Raw genomic sequence first — 12,570 nt, forward strand, 5'->3', positions numbered from 1 at the left:
GCTGTTCTAACAAAGGTCAAGATATTTACAACGTTTATGCACATTATATGGCAACATCTTTCATTCACATTTGCAACTCTCACATAATTATTTTTGGTATTTTGGTCCATTTAAAGCAGTCACGGAGAATGCAGGGAGCTCCTGAGCAGCATCACAGAGGGAAATGCTCTGCAGATTTCCTCAAATTCCCCAATTATTTGCAATCTTTTCCTTCAAGGACACTGCCAGGATCAGCAATTACTAACATGGTAACACAAAGATTCCAAATAAGAAATGAAACAAAAAAAAGCAGAAACCGATTATTTGCAAATATTTTCTTTCAAGCTGCAACAGATGCTAATACACTAAGTTCAGTATCAGCTGAGTTTCTGATATTCTGTGTTTGGAAGATTATTCTTTTTCCTTACAGAAAACTAGCCATCACACAAAATTATTCTAGCCATCTTCATAATTATTCTGTTAGCAGCCAGAAATAAAAACTCTCCAGAAATGTTAAACCCCTATGTACCACCAGATTTTTCAGTGTGCATGAGCCCCACAGCACTAAAAACACCTTAAAAGTGGGATATTTTGCAATACCTTTGCCCCTTAAAATTAATTCCGACATAGTCATGACTGTGCCATGAGTATGGCTTTTGGGCACGTCTGAGCTGCAAGCCAGAAATTTCCACAGGCAATGAAATTTGTTCTTTACAGCCTGGTAGACAATTTGTTCTCTCTTCCCAAACAGCATTGCTTAGGAGAGGCACTCTGAATTCTTCATCACATACCTAGACAATGACATAGTCAACTATATTTGCCTTGCAGCCAAGAAGATTGCCCCCTTCTCCTTGATAGATAGCCTCAATTTTTGTTTAGTTCTCATTTTTCACAACACTGTGAACAGACACAGTCTGAGGCATGTCCACATACATGTGCTGAGAAGAACTCGACATTTATCAGCAGTCCCTCACAGACACCCCAGCCCAGACATCCAAAATGAAGGCGGACAAGATGACACAACAAAGGCAAATCACACATTCTGTGAGTTGTGATTAATTTTAATTTGTTTATAGCCATACACTAAAGATGGGATTTCATATTAAGAAAAACTTTTTTGCTTAAAACTTAAGTCATCATTCACATACTTTCAGTAATTTCTCTGCTACAATCAGCTGATTTTTCAAGGACTTGGTCAACCTGAGGATTATTCTCTTTTGCAAACCACCTGTTTTCTCCCGTTCATTTTTGCAGTGAAGCCAAGGGGGACAGTTTCCAATGTCCTACTCTGCTCACTCCAAAGCCAAGGGGCAAGCCTGGCCACCAGCAGAGTGTGAGGCTCAGCTCCCAGGGCAGCCCCCCAGACTTGACCCCAGCCTTCATGCTTGCCCACAAATGCTGCCTTGCTGGGCAAACTCTGCTCTCAGTTACCCTGAGGAACTTCATCGTAGGCAGAATTTGGCCCAGGGGAATGACAGGGAGGATCACAGAGGGGGAAAAGAGGAGACCGGTATCAGAGTGCTTTTCTGACCTGGGGTGGTAGGGAGGGAAAATTTGCATTTTCAAAAGCAAACAAAGGGAAAAATTACAATTTGTTAATTTTCAGGTTTACATTTGCATTCCATCCATTTTTGCCCTTTGTTAAGATTATGTTGTCCGTTCACTTATTTTTTATTAATCAGTACAAAAATATAAATACAAGCTTTCTTTATTTTAAACACTTAAAAAAAGAAGAAGAAGAAATATAATTCACACCTTTCTCCCTAAATAATATATTACACAACAGAAGGCAGAGAAACTCCCCAAACCCATGAGATTCTCCAGTCATCCAAGGACATCAAAAGCGACATCAGTAGTTTTTATCCTGCCACCAAGAACTGCTTTCCTCCAAGGTTTCCAGTGAGCTTTCTCTGTGCCCTGCAACACGGACAGCCGCATTGGGATGTCAGGACATCCTTGCACAGCGTGGCCCTCTGAGTGCTGGTCGAGCCCAGGCTGGTGGGACCTCCACTCAGCAGTGACATACATCATTGCAATGCACAACAACTTCACAGAACAGTCTAATTGCCACATCTCTTTTTTTTTCTTTTCTTTTTTTTCTTTTTTGACCCAAACTCATATTGCCTGGCAACTGGCTGCTACAAATCATGGTTCTTCGGCTCCCAAGGCCATGGAAAATTCGTAATGTCCTGTCATCACCGCCCACCTCGCCATCAAACGTCTTCCCACAAAATACCCTAGGAAAAAAGGGGATTCTGTATTGTAGTTCTTCTGAAGAATTGCAAATTCTAAAGAGTGAGCTGCTCCATTTTTAAGCAGTCGCCAACGACTTCGCCTGCCTTTTAGGCATGTTTTAGGAAAAAAAGAGAGCCTGATGCCTTTGCAAGAACACATTGTTTCTGGAAGCCATCACGCTAATAATGAACAAAAGAGTTACTGTATACAAGCAGGCTATAGGTGACATTTCGAGATATAAATGATTATTCTTTTCTTTACTCTGACAACTTCCAGGTTACCAATTGTTTTCTGAGCATTTTAGGCTCCATGAAACTGGCATTATGGGGAAATGCTATTGTTTACCCTTTCACACTTGACAAAAGCAATTCCCACGTGAAAGGCAAGTTTAGCCGTGGGACACAGTCTCGATACCTAAAGGAGGAAATAGTCTGGTGAGTTCCCAAGCGCAAGAAACTGTCATTTTGTCACCCTCTATTTTAAAAGCACAGCCACTTTGTTCCTTTGCTGCAGCTATTTTGGTCATTGTGGTCTTTGTTATGGCTTGTGTAAATGCTATATAAATGATCGATCATAAATGTAACCAAAAATAATTAAAGCTATGTAATTGTAAAAAAATAAAGTTATCAGATCTATTAAAAATAGTAACCTTTTCCTTACACAGAATTTATAGCACACAGAAACATCTCATAGCAAAATCATGACAAAGGAAAAGAAAAGGGGAAATGCTCACAAGGAATTCTTAGGTTGCCTTTAATTGTCCTTCAGCAGTTTTGCTGGTTCTTAATCCCCATAAAAATCCAATTGTCATTTGCATACCAAAAGCAATGAATAATTTTAATGGTGTCAATTTTGAATTTGTATTTTACAAATGTATTAACTAACCGTGCTGGCTAAAACCTTGTCAGTCATGTTAGTGTAACATTCCTCATTTAATGAAATAATTACAACATTACAAACTCCTGAATCTTCAGGCCAGAAGCAACACTCACACTTTAATCAGTAGTTTTTTACATTAGTGCAGAACTGACTTTAAAAATTGACCAACACAGCAACTGGAAGTCTACCTGGATTTATTTGGAGAAACATGGTTCATGTCTGTCAGTTGTAAAATCATCATTATTATAAATGATATGATAGGTCTGTGCATTATATCAACATTTTTATTTCTTCCCTGCATACTTCTTTTAGAAGATACTTTTTTAAGATTAATGTACTTTAGTGTAGAAAATAATTTCAAATAAATAAGTATTAGAACTTGCTCAGCAGGTAATATTTATAAGTCCATCAAGATCAGATTAAAATAAAAAATATGTAGTCCAGTCAATCTCAAACTGAATTGTGCTCATTCCGCACATTCAATTTAGCTTATTAAATGTCCATTGTTGACTGAAAACAGCAGTTTTTAAAGTTAATCAGTTTATTCAGCTTTGACACTTTTGATGAGGCTGATATCAAAGCGGAAGAAAAGATTGATCCAAAGTTTTCCTTATTGCTCAGTAGGAGACAGCAAGAGAAAAAATAACGGCATGTAAAATGTAGCACGGGGGATCTTCCAAACCCCAGCTTCCATGTGCCTTTTCAAAGCAGAAAACACCCGTCTGAACTCAACTGGAAGCTCACGCGTTAGGATTTTGTTTGCTATTCCTCCTATTTCCAACCCATGGGGAAATGAGCACCACCTCAAGGCTTGAAAGGTAGCAACAGTGATACAAAAATCAAGATGATATGAGACATCTCTTACTGTTTAATGAGTCCTTTAATGTTTTACATTGCTTTGTGTTGTACAATCATTCCTTGTGCTTTTATATTTGAGGATCCGAGAGTAAACAGCCTTTTTGTTGCAGTGCTCACCTCTGATTGTAACGTCTTTCTGTTGAAGCACTTCTTTCCCCGTGTATATGTTCCTTGCTCGGCAGGCATAGGTGCCTGAGTGTGCCAGGGAAACGTTTTTGATGGTCAGGGTGAGGGTGATGGAGTACTCCCTGTTGTGAGACTTCTTTGCTTTCGTTTGATTGTTGACCGTCCTGGGTAAAATCCAAGCAATGTCTTTGTACAGGAATTTGTTGGCCGAACAGGACAATACCAAATTCTCTCCTTCAATGGGCATTTTCTCCAAACTAATATGGAATCCACTTGGTACATCTGTCAAAAATCAAGAACACTTTTTAGTTTATATGAAACTAAAGAGCCAAAATTAACAGAGCATATATTTCCCTCTTTATCAGGAAGTCTTTGAACTAATCAATGTCGTTGTCTTCCTGCTCAGGTGTGTAATCTTTCCTTTCCTACACTCAGATCCAGCTATTCTCATAATGTTTCTTGGAGCTATGATACACTTGGCCTCAGATGTCAGTAAACTGAAGTTGCTCTTGGAAGTAATGAGTTTGTATGTTATGCCAAGTTTTGACAGACTGGGGCAAGGTACCAAAAGCAGAATTATTTAAAGACAGCACAGTGGGACTATGAAAAAGGAGAAATATTCTGATCACAGCTCCAGCTTATGAACTGCATAAGAGAAAAGGAATCTCAAGAGGGCAGTATAAAAATACTGCATTTCATCATGTTTGGTTACACTGTTTTCTTGTTATTCACAAGTATTCAGATAAAGTATGTCTATTTCTTAAAATTGCTTCAAGTCCTGATAAATTACAACACTGTGATCACATGCCTGAGATTTCCCTTAGAACAGAGATGCTTACTCCCCCTGCATTTAAAGCCTACCAACCACCCAAGAGCTAAGCAGAAGCAGTACCCTCTGCCCTGGGTGACCAGCTGTGTGTGGGCAGCACCAGGATGAAGGTACTTTCTTTAGGTGGCTTGGCATTATCACAGGTGAAAAATATTTTCACCTGAGAGAAACCAAGGATCATTGCACTATTTACTAAGTGTAGGCATGGGTTAAGTTTTCACTTCATGGCAGATGGTTCAGGCAGGAGTAATTTAGCCAACAACGTAGAAAGTCCTGCTTGAAAAGGTTCTGTTTCCAGTTTATTGTAATGTCACTTGCAACTTCCTCCACCTGGGGAGTGGTACAGAGCTGTGGTGGTGTCAGCTGCCTCCCAGCTGCCTCCACCTGGGGCTCATCCCTCCAGAGAGGTGCTTACACCACTGACCTCAGTGAAAGTAGAAGCAAGTTCCTGAGAGAAAGCACTTCCAAGTTTTACTCCTAGAATGCAACCTCTCTTGGTTTATTTGTAGCCAATATTCTGATAAAGTCATTTCCTTCTTCTCGGTCAAGTGACATTGACTGTGGCCATTTTCAATTGTTCTTTCACTGCTAATTGCTATGGCACTTGGCCGTAAACTTGACTTGAAATCCTAAGAATGGCTTCTTCTTTCACAAGGGAGAATGATACCTTCTTTTCTTGTTTCTTAGGTCATGAACAGCTCAATGCTGACTTCCATTCAGTTCATTCTTACCAGTGTTGCTTCAGGTTTAACGTCACTTCAGCAGGAATGTGTGAAAAGTACCTCTCAAGTGAATAATATCCCACATATTTTTTCATTAACATCTCTCATTGATTGACCAATCCAGCAGAAAGCTTCTCCCTAAATTCCCACACTGCAAACTGAGCTGCCTTGTCTTCCATGGGAACCATGAGCATAACCTGCTCAATGCTCTCTGCCTATTGGAAGCCTGGCATCAGTTGTCCCCCATAACAACCTCTTTTCCACATCTAGCCCTGAGTTAAACAGGGGGTAAATGAGCTCCTGCTAGCCCTGGATTGAAATTTCTCCTGACAGTAGATGCCTCCCAGGGAGAGGCCTGATTTCTGCTGGTTGAACTCATTGTGCCCCCGCAGTGGGACAAAGTGTGTGCCTGTCATCAGCTGCAGTTCAGGTGTGCAGTCCAGAGATCAACCTAGTGGAAGCAGTGACACTAAAATATTAGACTGGGTATTAAAGCTTGGGGTTAAATTGTTCCTCTTACGTTCCATTGGGATACCACTTTTCTCTCTCTGGCAAACAAAGCTGTAAGAAAAACTTCAAATTTCATGAACTCATCTATGAGTGACAGCCATCAGGATCCTGTTTGATACATAAGAGTGTGTGGTGCCAGATTCTAATACCAATTAAGAACATGTTGACTGGAAGTGCTATTAAGATAAAACACCTGCATAAATGGAATACATCATATTTAGCCTCAGCTGCCAAAATGCAGACATTTACTTGAATATATAGATGTTTTGTGTTCTGTACGTGGGCAAAAGTTTACAGTCCATGGGGTGACACAGGCTTTTCCAAGGGCAGTGCAAACCATCCCTTTAAGATGGGTCAAATGCCAGACATCCTGGTCCCTCATGCTTAATTATGAAGAGATCCTACATGATCAGCTTAGGCTTAGTACCTAACTGTAAGATTTAAGTTAGATGAAACTTGATTTTGTTAAGAAGCATTAAATTCAGACACACTTAAAAACAATCAAATGGCCAACATTTTGAATGTGGATAAGTACTTGGAAGAAAGAAGGTGCTGCATCTTACGCACAGTACATTTCAAATTGTTCTGATGTTTGTTATGAAAGCCCGGGTATTGGTTAGAAATAGCGATTATTTTTGCTTTTGAAGATGCCAGGACTCAGTAAAAGCTATGAAGAGCCAAGCAAAACTCTTAAGATGAAACTAAAGATCCCTGGGGACTGAGGCAAGTGAACTATTTTTAGCTTAAAAGGATAGCATGCCAACAGTATAACACAGTTACAACTACTTTTATGTTGTCAGGTCTGGAGCTCTTCCTCAATGTGCCTTCTGTGAAGACTATTTTCTGAATAAATCTAGGGACAAAAGCAAAATGCACAGGATTCCAAAAGAATCATTTGTTTAAAGGCTATGAGCCTCCCAATATATGACACCTATCTCACCAATTGTTACAGGCTCAGGCTAGCTAAATAACGTGGCTGGGAATAATGTAAAAGGGTTTTATTTACTTTAGTGATTTGAAGCTTCCTGTGGAAATAGCTCCCAGGTTTCCTGATGGAAGATTTTGTTTATCTTTGCCAAGCACCATCAGGAATCTCAAAATAAAATGCGCTTAGTGACATTGGGAAACCAGGGAGATAAGGCAGAGCTGTTCCTGTTTCACCCTCTGTAATTGCAAACACACCCATGGGCCTGCTGTGTGCCAGCAAAACAGCCCAAAATGTAGGGAAAGGGGCAGGCTGGAGGCAAGGGTGCTAATACAATTAAATTTGGCATAAAGGTGTTGTTACAGAGACTGCTTCCATACCAGTGAGCAGGAGAGCTTTCAGAAATCACCTCTCTACATTGCTTTTATGTAAGTTTCACAGCTACTTTTGGGTCTTGAACAGTTATTTGCTTTTTTAGGGCTAAGTCAGTGACCATGCACCAAAAATGTCCTTTATCTGACAGAAGCCATAGGAAAGCTACTCCAAAGCCCATGGTCTTTGTGTCATACACCCCCAGGCACAGTGTATAAAATCATTTATATCACTCTCAAACTTCCTAGGAAAAGATAGGCATGTTTCCCTTTAAGCCCAGAAATAATGATATTTACAGTAACCAAAGAAAGTGCTTGTTCTTCCTAGGTTCTCTCTGTTGGCAGTAATTTCCTCATGTTTACCTTTCCCTGAAGGAGTGGAACTTGTCAACTCCAAACTAGGGCTGCTGGGACATGTTCTGCCTTCCACCACCTTCCTAATGGTTTCTGCCCACAAAAAAGAGACCCTTCACAGCCACTTCACTGGAGCACATGCATTTTCTCTTCCCCAGGACAAGGGCTGAGGGAGATTGCCTTCAAGGAAAGGGATTTCCCTGTTCAGAACAATCTTTGTCTCTGCTCTTTGGAGTCATTTCTGGCATGTCCCTTTTACAGAGGGCAGCAGCTCCTTTTCCTACAAGGAATCATCCCCTCCTGCTTAGACACTTCTCTTACTTTTAGACACTTTTGTGTGGCTCAGACTGACTTCAAATGGCGCCAGAAGACTCAACAACATAAGATAAACTAGCCCTAAGCTGTCACACAAACCCTGAAGTATTGGTTTTGGACTCATCAGAAGGAAATACTTTGCAGTGTCCTGTTCACGTCCATCAGCATGTAAGGCTCTCAGGTTTTTACTCCCTTAGTGCATTTTTCAGCACATTCTGGACATGTTTGTTTCTTGATGTGAATCACAGGCTGTACCCAGCCACAGCAGTTTGGTCTCAGCCTGATGGAGGAGAATTATGGTGAGCACACTGGATTTTTGTAGGGACCAAACAACAGTATTGTTTGCACTGCTTTCAGCAAATGCAAGTGAGTGTCAGAGGATGATCAGCACTTTCCATGTCACACAACTGAAGTGCTCAGCTCCAGGAGCTCATAGGACAAATGCATTTCAGCTTCACCGCCCTATAAAGAATGTTTGCCACCAGTCAAGGTGTTAAGAAATCCCCAGGCATAATAAAGCTGACACTCTTCTTTCTGAACACCAGCCAATACAAGATTCTTCAAAGGGAAGTCATAATGTTCTGCATGTTCTTGGGCAAGCTTTAGTATCAAGGAGAAGGATTTCCTTCCATCCTTATTTAAGATCTGAGAATGCTAGGTCTAAATAGAAAAACTACATCCTTCATGTCACTGCACTAAAACACTTGAAACCATCATCAACACTTTGAAAGGGAGATTTGGATATAGTGAATGGTGTCCATCAAAGTACAGCTTCATTTGGTTTCAGATCTTCCATGTCATATTGTGAAAGCTGAGGAGTAAGAGTTAAAGAAGGCCAAATTCAGCCCCTTGCACATTGAAAGAGCAGCATTCTCAGTGAATGACTCTCAGTGACTTCTCCAAGTTTCATGTGAACTACCCACACAAAGATGATTATCATTGGCATGTTAATTTATGGAGAACTATGTGGTGTTCATCTTTCTGTCCAAACACACATGATTTGAGGATAGGGAAGAAAACAAAACTGAGAGTGGGGACAAGAGTCATCTTCAAGGTGGCATATATTCTTGTCACTTCCATTAGTAGAACATGGAGACATCTTTCTTGTTTCTGTACTTTAACAAACAACCTGCCTGTGTGTCACTTATCTGTTTATACTTCTCATGCTTCTTACCAATTTTCTATATTTATAGAAAAGTGGCACTTTCTAAATGTGAAAGTGTGTTATGACATGGAGCTTTAACAGCTGTAGACACCCACAAATGAAGTCTGCCTGGTGAAACTATACGAGAAGCACAACAGTGGATACCTAAAAAAGAGATGGCAAGTGCTTGCAGTGGTGCCCATCTGCTGGCATGATGGAGTCATGTTGCCTTCTGGTAGCTGAGGCCTGAAATGTTGGTGAGACAGTGCCACAACTTGCCAAGAGCACTGACTACTACTCATTGCTACTCTTCTATGTGGGCAGCAGTGATACTGCTAGCTGAATGGAAGCCAGATGGAATCTGGGCAGATTGAAGGAAGACCACAAAATCCTGGAGGTGCCAGAGAAAGGTATTGGTGCCCAAGCTGTCTTCCTTCTCTTTTATCAGTTAGAGGAAAGGGCACTCTCCTGGAAGCACAAAACCAGTTCATCTGGGTTAACAGATCTACTCTGCTGGGGACCAGCTCTGTGGAAAGGGACCTGTGGTGGACAACAAGCTCAGCAGGAATGAAAAGGGCATTGCTGTGGTAAAAAAAAGTCAACAGGCTGCTCGGTTGTAACAGCAAGGGCATCACCAGCAGAGATAAAGTCATTACACTCTACTCGGAACTTGTTGGGCCATATCCAGAATACTGCATTCAGTTTGGGTCCCCTCTATACAAAACAGATGTGGAAAGTCTGGAAAGGGTCCAGAGAGGTGCCACAAAGACGATCAAAGGAGTGGAAAGTCTGCCGTATGAGGAGAGGCTGAGAGAACTGCGTTTGTTCAGCCTCGAAGAAAGGCTTAGGGGAGACTTTATCAACATGTTCCAATATTTAAAGGGTGGCTACAAAGAAGCTGGAGACTCCTATTTTACAAGGAGACACATGGAAAATATGAGGATTAGTGGGTACAAGTTTCTCCTGGGGAGATTCTGACTGGACACAAGAAGAAATTTTTCACAATATGGACAATAAGTCATTGGAATAATCTCCCCAAAGAAGTGTTGGATTCCCCAACTTTGGACACTTTTAAGATCCATCTGGACCGGATGCCGCGCTTTTCCCAAGACAGGTTGGACCAGATGATCCTTGAGGCCCCTTTCAACTTGGTATTCTATGATTGTCAGACTGTTTTAAAAACACAGAGTTTGGGAGGGAGAACATTTTTTGAAGTAGTCTTTCCTTTTTTTTTTTTTTTAAATCAAATCTAGTGAGAGTGTGTCTATTCTCTTTTGACATCTCTCAGAATAGAAATAGAATGAGTTTCAGTAAAATCACTCATCAGAATTATAAGCAAGAGAATGACAACATAAAAACCCCAGAGATTATGATTTGGGGATTAAAGTATCTAAATATTTTAGCCTTTTTGCTTTTTCTCATCTTTTTGAATGAATTACGTTTCTTCAACTATCTACCCTGAAAATTGCCAACAGCCTAAGTTTATAAAACTACTGCTTTATAAACAAAATTAAACTTTTGACAGAAAACAAATCCTTTGTAATTGCATGTGCAGACTTCGTGTTGCTGAATAATGCAGTAGTTATTCCCAAAGCCACACTGTGGGCTTTTTTCAGAAATTCCTGAAGTAAAACATTAAGTCATTTGTTTGTGAAAACTCCAAACACATCTCATAATGCAAAAATAGCAGATAGCATACTCATACGTGAAGATAACACCACAGGAATTCTCAGTGCCATGGCACAAATGACATTCCAGGCTGTCTTTCTCAGAAGAGGAAACAGAACTCTGTAGTCTGTATCCTGACACTTTTCCACCCATAATTTGCCTTTGTCCCTGAGATCTGTGAGAGGTACCTCAGACACCTCTAGCACCATGCTGCCTGCAGACACTGGCACTGTTCTAGGCTCTGTGTTGTGAGACATCCCGGTGGGCAACAGAATGAGGCTGTAGACACAGTCAGTGTCACACATGAAACTGGCTTACTGGTGGGCAAAAATACACTAAAATTTCATGTATGAAATGACTGCAGAGATGAACCAAAAGGGGGAATTACTAATTGCAGTATTTGTAATTTCTGCCATGCTTGATGCTTAGTGTTTGAGGGAGGAATGAGTCATTCACCAATTTGGCATCCCTAGAAACCTACCAGAATCACCCAAAAGTATGGTATGAGCTTACACGTGCATGCATTACAGCAATTCTGGAACAGTGGTATATTAAAAAGCCACAACAACCTAACAGTTAGAATTCCAGGATCAGGAAACACACTTGACTCTGTAGAGGAGTAGATCTTACCTGTTACAATAAAACTGACATTTCTTCCAGATTTTCCCACTTTGTTGGATGCCACACAGCTGTAGATTCCTGAAGACTTGGCTTCAGCTACAACAAGAGTGCTAGCAGTCTGCAAAAGAAAGAAGAGGTTTAGTTCTCCTTGGCTTAAGAACTCCGTTAAAGCTTGCCTTTTCTTTTTCCTAAGTCACCATTAGCTGTCCCATGATCCACTCTTTCCATTCGATCAGTGATGGGCTATTTAAAGGAGATGTTACCATACGCACTTTTGCAAAGGATAGAAGAATAACAGGAAACAAGCTCCTTGGGTGACCTTTATATCATCAAAGCCATCATGACTAAAAATCTTTGAACATGTCTTTCAGATTGATTTATCTCTTGCTGGTGATGTAATGGTAAGCTACAAGACATGAAGCACGACAGAATGTGTTTCACACAAGGAGATAAGCAGACTGTAGGAGAGCCAGACTGCAAAGGCAATAGGTGAAGCATGCCTCAGGCATTTGGATAATCCTGGGGGAAAAAAGTAGGTCAATTTAGCACTAAACTTGTTGGATTTCTTTCATTTTCCCACATATGTGTCAGGTGAGACAGAGCAGCAGCATAAGAGTTGTTTACTCATCTTCTTTTGTACTATTTTCCTGGACTTATTATGTCTATTATATAATAACATGTCAGTTGTAGTTATGCTATATTCTATCACCATCTTAAGAGGTCCAGCACACTAAATATTTTCTCAAAGTTATATGATTTGAAAGATGAGCCCTTGAAAGGCGAGGGACCAAAACCAACTAATGTGCCCTTAGAAACATAAAAACCACTGTAATAAAATGAGTTATACTTTTAAGGTGATAGGAAGCCATGGTCTAGTGGCTTGGGCACTAAGCAGAAGGGCAAAGTTATGCAGAAGCAAATGACGTGTCATTCTGTTATGGAGCTGAGACATGAGGCATGGACATGGAGTTCATCAGTGTAATGTGCTTCTAGTTACTACTTGGTAGCTTAATTTTCTCTCTTTTCATTGCCAT

General features: G+C 40.5%; 1 protein-coding gene across 1 annotated transcript in view; it reads right to left on the reverse strand.

Annotated features, from left to right (window-relative positions):
- Positions 1 to 12,570, reverse strand: part of FLT1 (fms related receptor tyrosine kinase 1) — a 108,613-nt gene that overhangs the window by 36,266 nt on the left and 59,777 nt on the right. The window contains exons 12-13 of the mRNA XM_059838805.1: positions 11,546 to 11,654; positions 4,069 to 4,359 (exon numbers count right to left, since the gene is read on the reverse strand). Coding sequence (XP_059694788.1) covers positions 4,069 to 4,359; positions 11,546 to 11,654 — 400 coding nt within the window. The remainder of the gene's footprint in view (positions 1 to 4,068; positions 4,360 to 11,545; positions 11,655 to 12,570) is intronic.

Source organism: Haemorhous mexicanus, chromosome 2, assembly GCF_027477595.1.
Source record: "Haemorhous mexicanus isolate bHaeMex1 chromosome 2, bHaeMex1.pri, whole genome shotgun sequence".
In the NCBI taxonomy this organism is placed as follows: Eukaryota; Metazoa; Chordata; class Aves; order Passeriformes; family Fringillidae; genus Haemorhous; species Haemorhous mexicanus.